Below are 22,706 nucleotides of genomic sequence, written 5' to 3' on the forward strand. Positions count from 1 at the left end.
TGTTATTCCGGTTGGTAGAAACGTTGCGTCTTTTTGATCTTTGTACATTTAAAATGAAAATGAAAATAAATAGTATAATTATTAACAATGTTATAAAAGTTTTGATGTAGGTATTTGGATTTTGTAAAAAAAAACGGGTAAAAACTAGAAAAAAATATATATTTTGTTTACGGGTTAGGTCTTATTTAAAAAAACTAATGTTAAACAAACTACAAAATTACTTTTTTTCACGGTAAAGTGATTTATGTAGATATGTTTAATAAAAATACATTTCATATATGAACCATAGTATATGAAATGTATAAAATACGTTTAGCCAACAACATATATATCATCACTACTTATCAAGCATTCTACTTTAAATTTGCCTATTAAGGAATAATAAAATGCATGTGCGTCTTACAATTAGTCCTATTTAATGTAAATATCATTTTTTTTTTTGCATATTATGAGTTTAGTTTTCTCGATTTTATATGTGATATAATTACTGATACAAACAATGAACTAAAGAATCAATTTACTTATAAAATATAACATAAATTATAGTAGAAATAATTCGCTGCTGTAGATTTTAAAACAACCGTTACTATAAGTTCCTTTATCACCGTAACAATCATCTGATAAGAAATAGGGCCTGCTATAAAGCAAACAGATATATGTGTGTAGTAGCGCACTTAACGAGAAAAAAAAGGGTGTAGTTGCCCTAAACAACATTTAAGGGGTGGCTGATTTTAAAGGCCATCTAAAGCTAGTATAATAAATATATAAGTGTGTGTAAAGGGTTGGACATTTTTCCGCTGGATGAAAACGTCTAAATGCTACTAGATGAAATTATTTAGTTATAACAATAATATATGTTAGTTGAAAGTATGTTAACATTATTACATTACTTAACAATGTTGTACAATGGACGATTTTATACATAAAGCGGTGTATTTAAGAATAAAATATTAATTGTTTTGTATACTAAGTGAGAATTTGAGATGTTTCTAGTTTCTATGTAATTATTCTATATACTAATACTATTATAAACTGTGTACGTTATTATATTCTAGAATATTATATTTATGCTAAGGCAGTGCTGATATATTTACATTATCTATATTTTGTATATCTATTTCACTACTTATGAAACTCAGTTTGTATACTATAAACGGAATATTATATTCAACTGCCACACAAATATAAAATAATGTCTTACTCTATTTTGTGCGATACGCATTTAAATATTTTTGTTTTTATTTATTTATAATAATCATTATTGCTTAGGTTCTTCGTTATTATTTTAAAACTTAATATAATATCTATTTTCTACATTTTTCTTAAGCTTATTATACGCTGTAAAATAAAATGATTATCGTCTAGTGATAGTTATATTGACCCATATTGATTAGGTATAGGTACCATTAAATAAATAAAATTGTTTTATGTAAATAACTATTTAAATTGCATCACTTCTATTTTTCATTTAAATTATAATTTTTATTGTATATATTTGATTTCTGTAACATTTTCATTATCAATACTCTGAATTGTATAAAATGTTATTATTTGGCTCATGATATTCTTACAGTATTTACCTTTCAACTTGTTGTCTGTTGGTATCCCATTACCGTATTGTTGTCAAGAATTCTCTCAACTACATCACATAATATAACATTCATTGTATGCATCATATATGTTTGAATGTTTCCAACTAAACTACCATTCCTTTTTATCGCGTACTAAATTCTGTTCAAAAGTATTTAAACAAGCCATTTTACTTGTGATTTCCTTTTTAATATTAAATTTGTATACAACTCAATTAAAATTATTGTTTTGTATTATTATTATTATTATTATTATTAGATTGTTAGCTTAATTATTTTTTTATCGTTATTATAATACATATTTACGACGTTATATACAATATATAGTAGTTTATTATAAACTGTCTTGGTAACGTGGTTCTACTAATACATAACATATAAGGATTTGTTGTATCCGTGGTATAAATAGTATTTATTAATAATTTAACATTGCAATCATTAGTTTTAGTACTATTTAAATTAATTATGAAAATTGTGTTGTTGCCCATTATAGTTAATGGATAAATAAATAATTATTGCTTTGAATGGTATTGATGTAAAACGTTTGTTCATTAAGTTGAGTGCGGCAATGTTTGTATTTAATTTTTCTTGAAAAATGATGTAATCGATAATTTCACATTTCTTGCTAAATATTTGAGTTTTTACGTTCATTTTAGGTTTATATAGACATTGATTAAAAGTTGTCAAAATAAACGATAATAATAAAGTTGAATTCTTAAAATTTAGTTCAAAACCAGAGTACTACATAATTTATTATGTGACCATTTTGAATTATTATTTGTAATTTATAGTTTATATAACTTTATGTCTGACGATTCAATTAGCAATATCATAGTTAGTGTACAAGAAAATGAATGAGGGCGACAGCGTGATAGAGAGGAACGGAGACGAAAAAGACACAAAAACAATTCATTGCACAGCAGCATCTTCGAAAACGATATTACTTGAAGGGTAGATTGGAAGTTTATACAACTGCTATAAGATCGATCTTTCGGCGGAAATACTTATTGCTTCCTGTTATTAGAGTTTTTCTTCCCCATCCTCCATTTTCGTTCTTCTTGTCGTTTTTTTTTTTTTTTATCTCGCTTACGCAGAAATTGAAAGCATTGTGAGTGGCAAGCGGGGTATTATTTATTGATTTGCCATTTTCATATGTTGCTTGGTCCATACATCCGATTTTACGATGTGTAAATAAAAAAATCTTCTCAATTTTAAATTATACTCTTTTTCCCGAGTTTTATTTTTAATTGCATAAATACTCATCACGAATTCAAAAATAATTTCTTCGTATTTGAAAAAAACTTGTGGTATTTCGAGAATCGAAATTTGCTTTACATAAATGTATAGATCGAAAATAATTTGGACAAAGCCTTCTTTTTGTTGTAGGCTACAGTTGTCTTAGAATATTTGTTACTAATTTATTACTATATATGAAAACCATTGTTTATTATGGTGCAGATATAATTAGGAATCGCATTTCATCCTAAAACATTGCTTTCTAAGCACAGATTTATTTTATACATGATTGAACTTATGAATTAATTATGTTTTGCATTCTTTTGAATAGCTATACGGTATTTTTATATTCTGAGTAAAATTTTAGTATATTTTATAAAAATGTACCATAAAAACTCTTCTAAAAATAAATAAATTAATTAGGTATTATTTATTTTGATAATATTATTTTTATTATGTACTATGCTTTTACTTATATAACAGATAAAACTAGCAGTGATTGTGTACTACGACCATAACGGTCTGACAAACAACATTTTTATCAAGTAGTTTTAAATAATAAAATATAGACTAATGTTTTATCGTTTTTATAAAAAACAAAACTTATTAAGGGAGTGTTATAAGATTATATAATATTGTTAGTATATTAAATTGTATTTTTAGAGGCATGTTTCTTGTTTTTTTAAGACAAATCCACGTCATAGTTATTTTGATTTATTATATTTTAGGTTTGTTAAGTTCACTGTGAATCATATTTATGTATGAACGATATTGCATCATTTACCTAATTTTTTTTGATGCATAATGACGCCAAATGGAGAATATATTTGGAGACCATCAAAAATTTAAATAAACGCCAAGCTTAAATATGTTAATGGCAATATTTGAAAAAGCGTTTGTTTATACCTATATAATTTTATTTCAAACTTTATTTTCTTTTTTGACTTGATATAGAAAAGTTTGAATCTTTTTTTAAAAACTACGAGTATGATCGCTTTAATTTTTATTTATAGGTATATGAATCATAATTTCCATAGAACTCATATTATTTGAAATTTTATTTTCGTTTACGACTTAATATAGAAAAAATAAACTTTTGATCATTTGAATCTATTTTTATAAATCTTAAATAATTAAATTAAACGATATAACATAATAATTTATACAGATATCTTTTCACATAAATATAAATTTAATTAGCATAGTATTTTATTGACAAATTGTAAAATGTTGATCATGAATATAACTATCATGCTATAAAAATGACACTAAGCTGAACCTAACCTATTGGTTAACATGTACGTTTTAGTGAAACAGCAATGGTTCTACAAATTTAAAATGGTATTTATTTGAAAAAATATTTGTGTAAATTTTCATATAATATGTACTTAATTATTTAATATTTATAACAATTATAAAAAAATATTTAAATGTTTACTTTTACTATATCAAATCGAAAACGAAAATTTGTAGATTCATTACTGTGTTACCTTAAACGTACATTGTTAAATAATAGGTTAGATACAACTTAGTGTCATTTTTATAACATGATTGTTATAGTTATATTTATTCGAAGAAATATCGTTTTACAGTTTGTTAATAAAATATGTTAATTAAAGCGCATCACGTTTAAAAAAATATGAAAAATAATTCTAATATTTTAAACATTTTTAAATTAGGTACTCTCAATCAATAAAATAATAAAATACTTTTTGTAAGTACTAATAAATAAAGATTTTGTTCCATATAATTTAAAATATCAGTGCACATTTAGGGTCATCTTTATAGCTGTCTGCAGTTAATCATTTGATGTATCAAACAAAAGTTATACTAATCTATATAATTGATATTTGTCTAGACTGATGCATGCTGTATGGTACTATATAACAACATAAATGTTAAATTGTAACTTATTTCAGTTATCTCATTAAAAAAAAATCATACCTAATTCCTAAAGTTTTAGGTATTTTTGTTAACCTATTTATTTTAAAGATACTTTTACAAAAAATAAATACAAGAAAGTAAAATGTTTTAAAATATACCTTATTACAATCTACAATTATTATTTATTAAGCATATAATATATATATAAATATATTTATATTGTACACATAAGTGATATAATCGCATACAAAACTCAGTAATTATTGTTTCAGGGTTAAAGCTTGAATTTAATGTGTTTCAATACAATTAATATTGTTCTAAAAGCTAAAAATATCAATCAATTATTCATATACTAGGTTTTGTTTGATTAGTGTTAAATTTAAAATATACTTGTAGGTAGTATTGAAAACGATTGTTAACGATTATATTTATTATTATTTAAATGACTAAAATGTAATTTATGTTTGGAAATTAATAACGCCTTTAAAATACTATAATGTGTAGGTAAAAAGCATAATCGAAACTAGAATTTATAATGCACATTATAATGTATGTGATAAAAACAAATAATTCACCTTTTGTCCTTTTCGAAAATTCACAGTTTGCTATTTACTATGTAATGCGCGTGGCGTATATTTAACATACTATTATATAGATATTCGTATGCCTTTAGAATTGTGCATTTTTGAAAAAGCTTTAAAGTAAATATAAACTTGTGTTTGTTTGTGATGGATATATTATTATGTACCTAGAGACATGACTCGTATATGTCGAAGGGTTATTGTTAAGGCGTTTTACTTGTTTGTTGTCTGTTGACTACACTGAACGAATTCCCATTGAGTTAATTTTGAATAAAATAACTTAGTAAAAGTCTTTTGTGTAGTGTTGTGTAACAATGATTTACATTCAAGCATATATATTGTTTAATTTAACTGATATTAGTATTCAGTGATTGTTATGAATTTTCTATGTATTTTTTTTTTACAATTTTTAAAAATCTATAAAAATAAACACGATTGGCTACTATTCTACTGATATAATATTCAATATTAGTAATAGACATAACAATTTCATTAAAATATAAATTAACAATTATAAGTACAATTCAATTAATCAAAATTTGAAAATTATATCTATTTTTACATTTAACTATACAGTAATTTAAAGTATTTTTAAACCACTTTCTCTATATATTGTCGCTTTATTTTGAAATAATTATTGAATATTTAAAATTCCTGAAATTGGATTTATCATTTATTCTTTTGTACCATCAGTGTCTTGTAACTTTTAATTAAATTACATTCCTAGACTAATCAATGATCCGTTTTTTTGGTTAAGAATTCAAATTTGGTCATTGAAATTATTTCGGACGTTACATTATTTCTTTTATCGTTAAAACAATATTAATGAATTCGAAATGTTGTAATTTTCATCCTGTTTCATGTTTTGGAATTAATAACTTTTATTAAAATTCCTTTCCATAACTCTGAATATTACAAATAAATGTTTATCTTTCAATTCACATACTAAGCGCATATTTTAATTTTGATTTTTCAGTATTGATGTTTGAATGTTGAAATTTTCAGTGTCTTATGTAACTATTAATTATTATTTAATGTTGTAGATATTATAATATATATAATACCAACTTACATTACATACATCACCAACTTCCTTGTGGCCAGTATCAAATATTTATTTATAAGACCACATCCTCCGTCTCTGAAACTTTCCAAATAATGCATGATGCTTTAAAGAATAACTTAGTACAATTATTTATAAGCTATTATTAAGAAATAAATGTTGTGTTATAGTAAATTAACATTTTAGTACATCAATAATTTATGGGATAAAGCTAATAAATATTTTACTGTTTTATTAAATACAATTTAAGAGTAAAAATTTGACGAGTATAAGTCATATTAGCCATATTTCTGATATGTATTTAAATATATAATAATATATATAATATTATAAATGTATATTGTATTATAATAATATATACATTCAATCAACATTTTTAAAATCATAGCACTTCGTAGAGTATTTATGTTATTTATTTACTTTTTTTCAGTTAATACCATTTTTTGATAGTAAAAATGTCAAAAACCTTCAATAAGTGTCATAAAAGTGATGTAATAATATAGTCTACTATGAGATAATACTGATGAGTGAATTTTTCCTCAACAATTTATTCATAAGTTGTATACTTATTATAATTATTTCCCTCATATCACATACGGTTAATATATTGTTGTTAACAATATGTCAATTTCTTAAATCTTAATAGGAGAATATTAAACAAAAAATTTAAATTGTTAATTGTCTTAACTTTCAAAATTTCAATTTACAAATATAATTAAAACTGCGGTTCACTAATTAGTGTAATCTACATCTTTACGAGGTCATAAAATTAATTCAACTTAGTTATTCCTTTGTAACGCTTTGTTGATTATAGTTGTTAAGAGTGACAAAAATTTGAATTATATAAGTTTGTTAATTAGTTTTTGAGTTTTAACATAAATGAAAAATTAGGCTACTGTGTAATACGGGTATAAAACTATATTATGATCAAAATTCGTAAAGCTGATTTTGTATTGTCATTTACGATGGCCAGTAATAAATCAAAAAGTCGAAGTGTAGTGATTAGATTTGGTCAGTATAGAACTTTGTAATATAATAACCCAATTTTGTTTCAGTGACTAAACACTATATACGTATTACATATTGTATATAATTTAAAGTTTTTGGAATGAATGACGCAAAGATTGAACAATCTTTTAAACGTCCAGAAATATCTAAAATTAAATTAGTTTATTATTTCAACAATATGGACATACGGCAGTTCATACCTTCATTGAAGATATACTAAGTTCACGGAAAAAAAATTAAACACATTTATTCACCTAACGAAACAGTTATTTCAAAAGATAGGCACTCGTTTTATTTAGCTTCAGACAATATAATATTGTATAATATTAACAGTGTTTAAATAATTGGGTAGTGTATAATAATTTTAAACGCCATACTGTTTTTTTATATATATACATATTTTCTAAATCGATTAATTGTTGCATTCAAAAAAATTGTGTTAACCGAATAAGTTTTAAGTATTTAAAGCTTTTTTTCTTCTTGTTGAAAATTAATTAAAATTTTGCAATTAAATATCTAGATATATATTTTCAATTTTCGTTTAATTTTACATTATTTTACATGAATAAATATGAAAATGTTCTTTACTATATAAATGTTTTCAACGCATTTTCCAAAAAAATACTTATTTAATAAAACAACATACATGTATATAAAACTTACTTGTATTGATCCAAGTATAAAAATATTATTATTATAATTAATGTCTGAAAGATAACAGTTTAATAAAAGTTTATATTTATACAAGACATACTAATTTATAGAATATTTATATTTTTATCGTTATCGTTATTTTTATTTTTAATTCATAATACCTAATAGTTAAAAATTATTTTGTTTACATTTAACGAAACTATAAAAATGTTTAAAAACAATAGGTACCTCTTGAGCTCCGATGCTTCGTTCAGAATCATTTGATGAATGTGATAATTTTTTGTTTCATTTCAATTTAAAATAACAATCGGTACAATAGTGATTTAAATCAAGGTAAAAGAGCGATATGAATTCCTTTTTCTCAGTTTCTGTATCTTTTCCGTATTGTATACATAGCATTTTATAGCTTTTTGTGAAATTAACTTTCATTGATACAGATAAAGCTTTAATTCAAAGCAATATTATTATTTTGGCGTTCAATATAAACTGTGCAGTTTGTTGGCATGCTATAAAACCGGAAACTGTGTAAAATAAGTATATGAGCAACCGGCTTTGAAGTAAATAAAACAATAATAATGCAGAAAGCTTAAATACACACTGTGAATTCAATAATGCAAACTTTATTTATTTTCTTTGTTATTATAGACTGAGATAATGAGTCCTTATAATAATATAATACGGATATTATTTTATAATGTTTTTTCTTTTTTTTCAATAAGTAGTTGTATTTAAAAACAATTAAATGATAAATAGGTAAATTTTCTTAGAATCAATAGTTATTTTTTTTATGGCGATGGATATTTTTATTTTTAATATATTTTATTATATTTTGTGATAGTAAAAATGATTTTATTAGAAAGATTCATGTACATTATTGCATCTGACCCGCGAACCTACCACTAGGTCCAATTACTATGACGCCGGTTATCCCACAAACAGAATAGACGAACATAGACAGTAGACACCCTTGCAACGATTTTTTTCCACAAACGGTACAAACTGTTACTCAACCAGCATAATATCGTAACCGTTCCATGTATGATGCAATTTGATTCACGCTCACCTTTATTTTTCATTTAATAAAAAATATATTCAAACCTAGATTTTAATAATTTTTAAAAATACTTATAGTTTTTATTTTCTATTTTTTGAGATTTTTCTAGTGTCATGTGTGGTGATAAAAACTTATGTTTTTCAAATGAAACGAGAACTTCCCTTTTTACCGCAAATTATTTAGTGAATATATTTTTTAAACAATTTTTATGAACCTATAATTCAAAATTCGAATGAGTATTTATTCAATATTTAATTTATTAAAATATTTATATTAAGAACAAATTCCTTAAAAATGATTTTAAAAAATATAAAATATTTAAACATTTTAAACTTATGTTTATTATACTTGAACAGTTGGACCATTTTCATAAATGATAAATATTTATGTTAATTATATATAAATTACTAACATTTTCTTCTAAACCCATTATTGTGGACTTATTATTGTGAGTAGCTATGCAACATTAAATAATTAAAAAACTACTCAATTTAATTTTAATACGTCAAAATATTTAGAAAAATTTCCCACAAAATAATTTACAGTAGAAAAGTAGGATCATCAGATGGAAAACAAAAGTTTGTATCTTCACAGAAAACTCCTTAAGTAATAACAAAAATCTCAAGAACTTTAAAATATGGTCTTAAAGTATATTTGAAAATTCAAATAATAATATTTTGAATAACTGTATTATTGAAGAAGAAAAAGGGTGAACTCTTTATAAAATATTGTTATTGGCACGTTAATTTTACGTCTAAATCATAATTTCACCGACATGCTTGGCAAATCATTCTATAATAATATAAAATTTATATCTCATGCAGTAATGTCATTAAATAATGCCTAAAAAAATATTAATATAATTTATAATTTATTTTTATCTAACGTTTATCGTATGTCACGTCGGACGAAATACTATACATACTTCTACTTAAACTCCAAAGTTCAAATTCATATTTTCTATTGTTGACTATCATATTTAACATGACTGAGAAGTTTCAGAACTATTTGTTGGTTTGTCCTCTGTCCTCTGGACATAGTTCTACTATAGAATAATATGAATTATTTGTATTATTTTATTTAAAATTTTTTATTAATAAAGTTTTTATGCCGCGGCATGCCGTTTATCTTGAGTTTAACTTAAAACATTTACATTTTTATAATAATATAATATATATTATATTGTGTATATTATTTGCGCAAAATTAACAACAATAATACATGTTTTCATTACTACTGTAATTTTCATTTTCATCGTATCTAATCATTTACCATTTATTTTATTAATATTATAAAATAAAGTGAGTTCAAACATATAGAGAAATAGAAGAAGTCACTAGTTGGTGACCTAACACTCTTAAATAAGATTTCACAAAATCTGGTGGCTAAAAAAATATAAAACGCTACATATTATTTCAATGTTTAAAAATATTAAATTATAATATAAATAGAACATAAAAGAATAAACACACCTCTTTATTAGCATCTTAACTATTAGTTTATGTACGTACTTACTAGAAATGTAAAATTAAATCAATACAGAAAGTATCATCAATGGGTTCTTTCAATGTGGCTTCTTTCATCAAAATTCTCATGACTAGGTATTTATAACTTCTATCACATATTCTTATTGGTATTTATACGTCTCCTCTGTGCATTTCTCCCGTTGATTTTAGTGGTACCGGAAGTCCCCCCTCCACCGTGACTGAGACATTTCCCCCCTGAATCAGTATATATATTTTTTACATATAAATCATATAATAATAGGTTGTGAAAATAGTTTCTAAGATTTTACCCTTTTATCTATTGACTATCATCATTCGCGTTATGTATTTATTATCTAATTTAATGGATAATGATTGATAAACTAAACACAAATTATGTTAACTAAACATTTTGTTTTTTAGGTCTCTAATATTTTTAATATTTATATTAGTGAATTTTATATTGGCAATAGTGTTATTATGACGAATTATTAAATTATATTTATATATTAATTTAATATAATAAAATAAAGATACATTATAATTAATTTATACATTTATTGACTTGCATTGTATATTGTTGTTTAATATTTTTACTTTTAATTTTTTGTGCCGGGGAAAATTTTTCTGTTCATGGGGGGGGTGAATCAGGGGTGGGACGTCCTAAATTCTTACTTATTGTGTATATTGATACGGATTGTTTCTTACTTGTAAAAAAAAAACAAAAATTAAACTATAATATTATTGATATTTACCTAATATAAATAGTTTATACTAATCATATTTAATGTATTAAAATTGATAACACTTAAACTATAACAAATATTTATTTAAATCTGAAAAAAATTAAATAATCATAAAATATTAGATATTTTGTGAATTTTTTTAGGTTATTTGTATACTTGTACCAGAAATTTCAACGTTTTAGTGGAAAATTGATCAAAGCCTAAAGTGTTCTGAAATCTTCAGATTTTTCTGAAAATAAAAACTTCTTAGGGTATGTAAAAAATTATTAGTCTAAAGTACCACCTGTGTCTATTCCTGTCAATCGATTTATAAAAGTTTTGAAGATATTTTAATACTATAAGAAATGAAATCATAATTATGAAAATGTTAGGTATTATAACAGAACTCGCTTAGCTATAGTATAAAAGTTATTACATTTTTATGATTAAAAATAAAGTGATGATAATTATTAGTGTATAATCATTTAAATTTGAACTATAAAAATTAATACTTCGAATCTATTTGAAATTCTATTTATGACTCATCAACTGTAATTAAATCAAATATTTAGTAATAATCATGTATTATATCGATTTTAAATTTAATTGATTTACTAAATAAAAATATTTACAAAAAGATGTTTGACTTATTGCTTTAATAAATTATCAAAATATTTGAACAGTTTATTTTTTATTTATTCATAAACTTAAATTTAGGAACAATGAAAAAAACTATTTTATGTTCTGTAATAAATATGAAAAAGTTAAAAAGTTTATTAATGGTAATTTTATATTTTTCATACCTGCAAAGCAATAGGCTTATTCCATGCTATATTTGCTATCTACTAATTTACTATAATCATAAACTTATTTCTCAGCTATATATTCTTAATACCTATACAATTATTTATTTTATAATATTTGAAATATATATAGAAAACATTTTGTTTATAACAATATCATAATACAACCTGTACACTGTTCCTTACATGGTAGTGAGCAAATGTATGTGGAGAAATTATTTTGTTAACTACGTCGTACCAAATTTGCGGTATTATTATTATTTTTTATCTATTGATTATTTATAACAATAATCAGTTTATAATAATAATTACACGATAATCGTTCAATATTATTACCTATACGCTATACCAGATTATAATTTCTATTGCATCAAAATTGCATTCGATCCGTAATATTGTTATGAGTTATAAATGTTGACAAATGGCTGTTAAATGTTTATTTGGATGTACTAATTGAAAAATAAATTCTAGTTATAATTATTATATTAATATTTTGGTAAATATTACATACTACAAAGTGCATTTCCCTGTTAGGTCCAAATTTGTTTAACATACTTCCCTCCATCTATAAACTTGTTTAGTAGTAATAATTATGATGGCAATAAGTAAATAATCGGTTTCGGTATAGGTATAATGCTAAGAACTTTAAAATAATTTTTCTTTTTCTTTCTCCGGGTATTTTAATTACAATATTTTTAGCTTCCTTCATTATTTATCTGTATATTATTATTATCATATAATATTTTTCCGAACCTGGATTATATTTCTTCGTTTGTGTAGGTACTTAAGTCTTACTAAAATAATTGGAAACTAAAACAATTTTAAAATAATAATACAATGGTATAACTAAACAAATATAATTACAATAATATTTATAATAATATGTGAGTAAATTGTATTTAATTGATTCATATTTTACTTTTAAAGAAAAAATTAATGTATTTACGAGTTGCGATGTATTTTAATTGTTTTAAACAAATTGTAGTTAGATTTAATATTCAATTTTATCACAGTATACCGAATGTCTAAATATATATCATAACTACTCAATGTCGTATTAGTTTCATATAAAAGTTTAAACAAAATTCAATATATTTCATTAAGCAATTATAATTTCATGCGATTTGCATATAAATTTGTCTCATATTATTAATTTGTATCTAACATAATATTAAATAAAATTCACGTACAAATTACAATGTTCAAGAAACAATAATCAATATTTTTTTTTATTAATAAAACTAATTTAGTAATTAAATTAATTAATACTTATTGTGATCAATACAATTTTAATTCTATTCCTCAAAATGTACTCTTGAATATTTAACGAACATAAGCGTGATCACGGGGGGTGCAGGGTATGCACCTGCACCCCCTACGATTTCAGGTGGCACCATAAACTAAGAAAAATTGTTCAAAAGGGGGGGCGTAAAGTCCCTTAGCCCCCTGAGTATGCACCAGGTTGCTCCCTCTGCATCAAAGGTCTGGACACGTCTATGTTAACGAATAAACTGATAGTAAAATAATATAGTCAATAAACATAATTAATAGCATTTTATCAATATAAATAATATAATAATAAAAATAGTTCACTATTCAAAATATTTTATGAACCGGATGATCCATTTAATGTGAGAAATGTAAGATACTTATTATTTGAAATACTATGACTGTATTTTTTAATATTTTTTTTTTAAGTTGAATATTTTTCGGAGTCATTGAATGTATAAAAATTAAATTATGAATAAGTAAACTACTTTTAATATAAAAGTATTTTATGTTTAAATGATTCGAGTACAGCTCGAGCAGAGATACCTTACAATTTTTTGTCCATTACTACGCTCTTCTAAGCTTTAAAGTTTAAATACTTATAAGTTATAACTAATAAATTAAGTGTTTGTCAAAAATTGTATGTATAACATTTTTATAAATTGAAATATTCCGAATATTAAATTAAAAATATATGTGCGAGTATATTATGATTTGAAAGAGTAAACAATTTTAAAATTTTAAAACGTTTCAATTGTTTTCATTAGCAAAATATTTTAATTTTGAATATATTTTTTTTTTATTCTCTACTACTTTCTCGTTAAAAAATAAAATTTTAAATAAATAATTACATTTAGAATATTTAAGCCAATGTAGCTATGGACACACGAATAATTACTAAAAAATCCACTAATTTCATCTTAAGGTAAAATGTATTTAAATTAAAATTATTAAACCAAATAATTTATATTTCATTTTTAACAAATATATATTTATGGCATAAGCAATTATTTATACATATTATATTATAATAATTGGTACAATTATAAAATGTTTTGTATAATTCCTACAAATTCTAAATATGCAGGCTAAGAAATTTTTTTAAATTTTTTTAAATTTATTTTATAAGTTTATATGTACTATTATATCTATAGTCTATACTTATATCACCTGTTTTAATACAATAAATTATAAAAATCAAAGACAATAATCTTAATATTTTAAAATATATACAGGTTAATTCCTCAGGTATGCTTACACCCATTGTAGTAATACAATTATTCAAATTTTGATTCTTAGTATATTTAAGTTAATATTTTTAAAGACCTTATTTCCAAAACTAATTATTCATGATGCCAATAAATTAGGATTTTCCAATTTCTATTAATTTTTTATTTAAAACATCTGTTTAACAATTTACAATGAAAAACGATGATCGTTATTATTTTTATGAATCAAGTTTGTCAGTATAGTAATTAACAATAAAAAGGGTAAGCATGCTTGCTGAATTTCTCCATATATACAAATATATTTTAAAATATCAATCAAAGTATAATCAATTTTTTTCTTCAAAGTCGTTTTCCTTTTTCAACAGAAAATAGTTGATGGAAGGTGGTTCCAATATAACCGGTAGTTTCTTGATTATTTGCTTGTAAATTTATTATCAGCCTAAAAAATAAATATAGTAAGTAATTAATAATTTATATGGATTTCTTTAATAATTGTTTAATGTTACAATACAGTTTTTATGTATAAAATAAATATATACAAGTATTTATAAAACATAAATCCTTCTGAATAGCATTGTATTTTGTTAGAAAATAATAATCAAAATTCAATAAAATTCAAAATTATTTTTTTATTTGTACTGGTTTAAAGTTTTAAACCAAAATTTGTATTACGATCATTTTTTTTTTTTTTAGAGACATTTTATTAAATATTATTTTGTTTTATGCTTCATGAACTGTATAAGCTTTATAATTAACACAACTCTATTGGTACGCTTTTTAGAAACATAATTAAATTCATGGAAATAAACTATATACAGGATGATTTTTTTTTTTTATCGTAATCCAGATATTTCATGTTTTTTATACACTTTTAGATGTCCATACAATTTAAAGCATGAAAAAATATAAAATAATTTGTCCAGAAAAGTAATATTATTTTATGCTTTGGTAAGATATTGTCTGGTTGACGATAAAAATTACTTCCTGCAGTAAGTTTCCGTAGTTTATTATAAAATTAAAATACAATTAATAATATACTAGAAACAATATTATGTTAAGTCATAGCTATAGGTATAGTTTAAAATATAGAAATTATTTAAAATTGTAATTGTGATTTTTATGTTGATTACCTATGTATTCATAATTATTAATCAATACTATATAATTTCGTATTTCAATTTCATATGTTGAACAACTCTGGTATTTAATGTGACACGTACACTATTTGATATTTGGTCTATGTGACTTACGTCACGTGTATAGATTGTCTTTCTCAATTATTGCAATTAATCATTTATAACATTTTAATTACAAAATTATTTGCAAATGTTTGTGATTTTGACGAATTTTAAAATATAAAAACGTTGCTTGTAAAAATAATTGTGTTTGTGTATTCTTAATATTTGTAAATATCTGTGTCAAAAAGAACCTTCGATTGTATTTTCAAATATTTTGAGTTAGCGACATTTTTTTTTATCGACATTTATACTAAGAAAACTAGAAAATTTGAAGTATTAAAATGTTTGTTCATAAATAGCTCAGAAAGATTTAAATTACTTTTAAAATTATACCATATATATATAAAATATAATCAAAAATATTTGAATAAAAATTAATGTTTTTCCTAATTATTTTGAAAATTATTAGGAATTTTTTACTTTTGTCTCCACCCCCCCCCCCCCACACACACACACAACCCAAAGTACTTACTAAATCGTATTTTCTACTATAAACTATCCTCAAAGTTGAAAATCGAAGCATTTTTACTACCCCCAAAAGACAAACGGGACGATAATAGACAGAATAAAAGAAACGCGTATAATTTTATAATTTATATGTTTTGAATTATCTCTGTGTTGAATCTTACCTGTTTTTCGGAATTCCAAGAGTTTTATGTACATAGTCAGTTAAAACTTCCATGTGCTTGGGATTCTCTGCTGGTCCCAAACTCCCAATACTTGTTACTTGAATAAATCCACAGGGATCATTGGAACCACCAAGTGTCATTTTTACACCCGGATTCACTGTTGATACGCAATACTATAAACAAGCAATAGTTTACTATTAATTCAATTTTGACATTTTAAATAAGTACAATAATAAATTACTTTCATCATGTGGGTTATTAATATGATAATTATAAAATTTTAATAAGGAAATTATTATTTGAACGGAATATTCTTTTTTTGTCTCAAGTTCAAATACGTACCAGCATAATTTATTTTCTTCCAAATTTTAAAGAGCTAAGTACAATTTTAGTTTCACAACTATAGAAACTATGCATTTAAAGCGTACAATAAGATAACTCAAATACAACTATATTATGTAAATGCGAATAAATTAAAAAAGAGTTTGTTATATTGTACTTACTGATTGTCTTTTCCCTAGACTTTTAGAAAGAAGACTAGTGGCAGTATTCAAAAATTCTTCGGGAATTTTTGAAGCTGGTAAATTTGTATCTACGCTGAAACGTGGCATTTTGTTATTTTGCAGAATGTATATTGCACCACTAAGAATTAACGCAAGATTAAACTATAATTAAATTGGACAGTTATATTTATGTTAGTAAAACATCGACATCATTTATATGCCACTCTTTTTTTTTTCTTTTTTTTATCAACTGATAAAATAATATTGTTTTTTTTTTATATATTCATTACACAATAAATTATTAAAACAAAATACATGATAAAATCTAACATAAACAACGTATTTAATAAAACAAAAAAATATTCTTACTGAAAAAAACGGCATTTATGACATATTATTTATAATCTATTATACGTAATCCACTTGTGTATTTGATTTTTTTTTTGTATGAGACAAAATTATGATTAATAATATTGTATGTTGTAATATCTTACAAGTTATGATATAACTTTTGCTTTTTTTTTATTATTTATTTCATTATTACATTAAGTTGTTAAACTTATGTAATGTAAAATACGTGTAATACCTGCAATATAATATGCACATAACTTTTGTGTAAAATTAGTGATAAAAATGTTAAATATGTTTAAATAAATATACTTTAATTTTTTTTTTTTTTTTGTTAGAAACCATTAATTTTTATTAATTGACACTTTTAAATACATTTTATTGAAATATTAAATATAAATACTAAAATATTATTATTTAAATAATTTACGATATACATAGAATAATTTGATTTGTCGATTATTTACTTTTATTGTCCGACATATCATTTTTACTTTTCTATATTTATCTACTCACTATTTAGATAGGTGTAAATATAAGTTTTCGTTTAACAGAAAAAAGTAGAAAAATTAAAATAAATTCTATTAACTTAAAAAAGGATGTAAAATATTTTTCAATATACTTCGTAATATATTTTTAATAATATTGCATAGGTTTCATGAAGTCCTTTCAGTAAAGTGAATTTAATTCTAAACTCTTAATTGAGTTTAAGGAACTAATTGGTAATTTTGATTGTAACTTCGAATTCACTACTCAACGATTTTCCTCTGAAAAATTTCAGGTTTTTCTCTGGAAATTAGAAAAAATGTAATAAAAGTTGACTTTTAGTGTTTTTTGGGAAATAGATATATTCAAAACTGAAATTGAAGTTATCACCAAGGTAACCGATTGGATATGCAGAAATTAAGGAGTTTGTAAAGACTTGGACCAAGCACAGAGATTACGTGGAAAAATATTTGTCCTGCTGTAAAATAATACGATTTTACTTTTAATTTTGGTGCAATTTTTTATTAATCCTGCAGATATAAGGCACTCATTGATTAAATACCTCTCATGTATCAAATCGGTTCATAGTCGTGTTTAATAAATTGAATAATAATCAATATTTGATTACCTATTATTTAAAAAATGTTAATGAGTATACCAAAATAAATAATTTATTTATATAGTAAATATAACAAAGAGAAAAAAATTATCAACCGTTTAAGTGAGAAAATTATACTTTCAATAAATCTAATTAATAATGAACTATCTATTTACAAAGGATAGTATAAATAAACAATAAATAATTTTACAAGTCCCAATGTATGAAGTTACATTTTTTAAATATGTAAATTCGAATTGTTTTGATACTATTTAAACTAACATATTGAAAAGTATGGTTACCTCCATTTCAAAATGATTTTCGTAACAATTTTTAAATAATGATTTAATTTTAATACAAAAATATTTATTAATATAATTTATATTTGCTAATGTGTTTTTGAAGTTTCTCCAGATATTTGTGTCAATAATATTAATATTTAGCTGTACAGATCCTTCTGTAGTACCTATATTATCAATTGCAATTTAAATCATATTATACGAGTAACTCATTTTTTTCTATTTATTTAAATAATCAATGAATGGTTAGCAACTCACTAAAATTAATCATCGTCACCTAGTATGTTTCTTGGAAATTAATCAAAGTCATGAACGATTAAAATTAATATCAGATAATTGTGTAATATGTTAATAATAATAGTTATACCTTAAACATATAATTAATATTAAACTATCGAACAAAATGGTAGGTTAGTTCGAAATATTTTAAATGTATAAACTTAAACAATAGAACCACAGTGTATTATAAGTTTATGCTAACTAATAACTATAGATAAGAAACTCTTGTACTTTTCCATCTAACGTAGGTATCTAAACTTAAAAACAATATAATCAATATAATCAGTAAACTATCTATTCCAATGTTTTGTTTACAAAATGCATAATTTTAGAAGAATATTTAAATTACATGAAGTATAAAATTAAAATTAAAATTTTAAAACTTCAAATTTAAAATTTACAATCAAACTTTAAATTTTATCACATTATAAACAACAATTATGTGTACAGTGCGTGTTTGACCGGTAGTAAATAAAAAAACCATGAGAAAAAAACATAAAAAAAAATCTAACGAAAACCAAAAAATAAATAAAATATTATATTAAATTGTACTATAATAAGTCTGTAAAACGTTTACAATTAATTTATGACATCAAAGTATCTAGAAGTTATAACCACAATGGTACAGTGTAAACATAGGTAAAACCGAAATGAAAAATTAGTTTCTAATTAAATTGATTTTGTTTTTACTGTCCCAGAATTTTTATTATTTTGCAAGATGGCCTATTAAAATCTGCTGTACTTATCATCAAATATTATCAACTGTTGAGGAAATGTAATTAATTTATCATGTACAGTATAAACGACCATTTTTATTTTTGTAGTTGACTACCAATATAACAAATAAATAATTTTCTATTTTAGAACTTATATTTATTATAATTAGACTAGTAAAATTACAAAATGGTATCCAATATTTTGACAAACGGCGTTATTACAATATTTAAAACAACTTACAAAAATATATACATATTTAATGAAGTCAAAATGAATGTTTATAGGTAGATATAGATTCATCGAAATATATTGAACGAATGTGTATTTTGTAAAAACAACAAATATTGTTTTATGATAAATTGATAAATATGGTATTGTTTGTGTGTTTTTATTGAAAGTTTTTTTTTTGCTTTAATAATCGACACTGTTCATACGTCAATTAATATTTTATTGAGTATAGAATTACGTGAATAATTTAATTAAATTCATTTCATTTCATTTTAACTATAGAAAAAATACAGATTATATACTGCAGTAATGGTAGGCACCATTTAAATACCTAGTTAGTAGTCGGATATTGAAGTACTCAATCAAAAAGTAAATTGTAAATTTAACTTAATGATGTTAAATGCTACCCGCTATTACTAACATATTATTAGGAATATAAAAAAATGTCGGGAAAACGTTTTTCAAAATTATAAAACATTATTTAATGAAAATAACATCCATTTGTTTATTAATTTGATAGTATAGTCTATAGATTATTTTATACAAGATTATTTTTTTTTTATACTAGACGATATTTATACAAATGTGTAGGATAAGACACTGACAATTTAGTCGGTATAGGTCAGTTATTGATCAGCGTGTTTTTGAAATGTTATGTCTCAATCAAAAACATCACAAACATATTGTGTTTTAATAATAATAACCCTATTTATTGATGTACGAAATACGTTCCGATTATAATTATTATACATATATAGTTACCTGTTACCTACTGAATGGCAATAAATATTCATCATGTGTCCGAGTAGAGTGTTGATTCAGGGTTAGGTAGTAGATAAGTTATTGAGGTAATAATATTAAAATATCTACGCGGATAACTTGCTTGCAGCAAGTAGAATACAACACATCTGTCTACCGATTAAAAAAATAAAAAAAATAATAATATTACCTAACTATAAAATTAAAAAAAATGTTGTGTCTTATAGTGCCTCTATATCTGCATACCTATTGTCAGATTAAAATATTACAGTATGAAGTAAATTTGGGTTCTCTTTTGACTATTAAAATTCATTCGGGGTGTTTAATTTTTCCTATAAATCATCGAAACATCTTTTTCTGGTCTTGAACAGATTAATAAATTATTCCTGATTAGACAGACATTATAATATAATACAATCTCTAATCACCAATTCGAAGTTGATTTAATGTATATTCTGTACGTGCGATTTAATTGTTTTATCATTCCGACGACACAATAAGTTTTATATTTTTGTATTATATTTTGTTCCCATAAAACTATTTCATTCTAAAAATAACGCGTAAGGATTATTATCTATTTATCAAAAATTAGTTAGTACATAATTAATGATAAAATGTTTTTTTATCTAAAAAATAAAATTATAAGATTTAACATTATATTTTCTAGGTTCATAAATAATACACTAAGTTAAATTGTAAAATATGAAATACCTTTTGTATTTGTAAGTTAAGAAAAGATAAAGACGAAAAAAAACTTAATTAAAAATATAATTATTATTTATATTAAACCGTTTATTAAAAAAATTTAACAATCAAAATCTACTTTCATTCCAACACTGTTTATCCTAATATTTTTGTACATGTTCTTGTAAAGTTGTAAGTATTAATTCTTGTATTGCTCTTGTTTATTAATTTAATAAATAAAAAAAAAAAAAAAACATTTTGAAAGTTAAAATATTTAATTTGTTTTAGTTATTTGTTAATAATCTGGTTTGAAATAATTACATAAAGAACATAACAGTTCCGCTTTAATATTATCACTGAATTAAAATGTTTAAATATTTCTTTTTCTTTTTTACATTAAATATTTAAAAGTAGATTTCCATTAAACAACTAATTAAAGCTAATGGTGAATTAATAATATAAAATAGACAATTAATGAATATAAAAAAAAGTTTTTTAAAAAAAAAACAATAATTTAGAAAAATATTATTAACGTAGATAATAACGTAGATAATTAAAATATTACACATTGTTTTCAATTATTTTTTTTCATAACCAATTTCCATAAATGTATACAATATACAGTAGACACATATTATGTGTAGACATGACGTAAAAATGAATGATACGTCGTAATGTATAATATATTCTTATTTTAAATGTAATTATCCTTTTACAATAAATTTTCTCTTATATAAATCAAAATCTGATATATATTTATATTTTTATGTACCTATCGTGTACAAAGTAGATATATTATAGTCGCTAAAAAAAGTATTATATTGCCTTTATTATATTGATTCGCCAAGCACGCTCCCCCTATTTTTCATTTAATAATAGATTTATTCAAATGTTGAGGATTTTTAAATATACTTAAAGATAATCAAATCAAATTCTAAAGATTTTTTGTACTACTTAAGGAGTGTCCTGTAATGGTACAAATATCTGATTTTTAAATGAGAATCTTCTTTTTTATTGTGAATTATTTAGTGGATATATATATTTTATGATATGTATATGTATGTATGTTTTGTACCTTGCGTACTGTTTTAGAGCAGAAAATGTTCTTTAATATTTAACATGTAAATTGATTTCTGGTATTAAATTTAGTTGGTATTTTAGATAGTCAAAGGTAGAAACGCTAAGTATTTTACTTGGAAATTGTTAACAACTTACAAAAAACTGCAGAGAAACGTAAATATTCTCGACAAAAAGTTTTAGACTATATTAAAATGTTTTGATTTTACAGAGATGTGTGTTTTTTTTTCGGCGTGTTTCTGTAGTCTTTACACTATATAGTTGAAAAAATATTCAATTTTT

General features: G+C 23.0%; 2 protein-coding genes across 2 annotated transcripts in view; one reads left to right on the forward strand and one right to left on the reverse strand.

Moving 5' to 3' along the window:
- The window catches only part of LOC132929970 (uncharacterized), a 97,362-nt gene that overhangs the window by 21,003 nt on the left and 53,653 nt on the right, over positions 1–22,706 (forward strand). The gene's annotated exons all lie outside the window — the stretch shown is intronic.
- On the reverse strand, positions 14,563–17,134 carry LOC132930513 (macrophage migration inhibitory factor homolog). The gene is made up of 3 exons (XM_060996435.1): positions 16,950–17,134; positions 16,447–16,619; positions 14,563–15,018 (listed from the first exon to the last, which is right to left on the reverse strand). Exons 1-3 carry the CDS (start codon positions 17,055–17,057, stop codon positions 14,919–14,921), a joined length of 381 nt encoding a protein of 126 aa, XP_060852418.1. The 5' UTR covers positions 17,058–17,134; the 3' UTR covers positions 14,563–14,918.

Source organism: Rhopalosiphum padi, chromosome 4 (genome assembly GCF_020882245.1).
Source record: "Rhopalosiphum padi isolate XX-2018 chromosome 4, ASM2088224v1, whole genome shotgun sequence".
NCBI classification, from domain to species: Eukaryota; Metazoa; Arthropoda; class Insecta; order Hemiptera; family Aphididae; genus Rhopalosiphum; species Rhopalosiphum padi.

Coding starts and splice junctions, on each gene's coding strand:
- LOC132930513 (XM_060996435.1), bottom strand. CDS start 17,057: ATGCCACGTTTCAGCGTAGATACAAATTTACCAGCTTCAAAAATTCCC. Junction 16,620..16,949: donor GTCTAGGGAAAAGACAATCA/GTAAGTACAATA, acceptor GCTTGTTTATAG/TATTGCGTATCAACAGTGAA. Junction 15,019..16,446: donor CTTGGAATTCCGAAAAACAG/GTAAGATTCAAC, acceptor TTTATTTTTTAG/GCTGATAATAAATTTACAAG.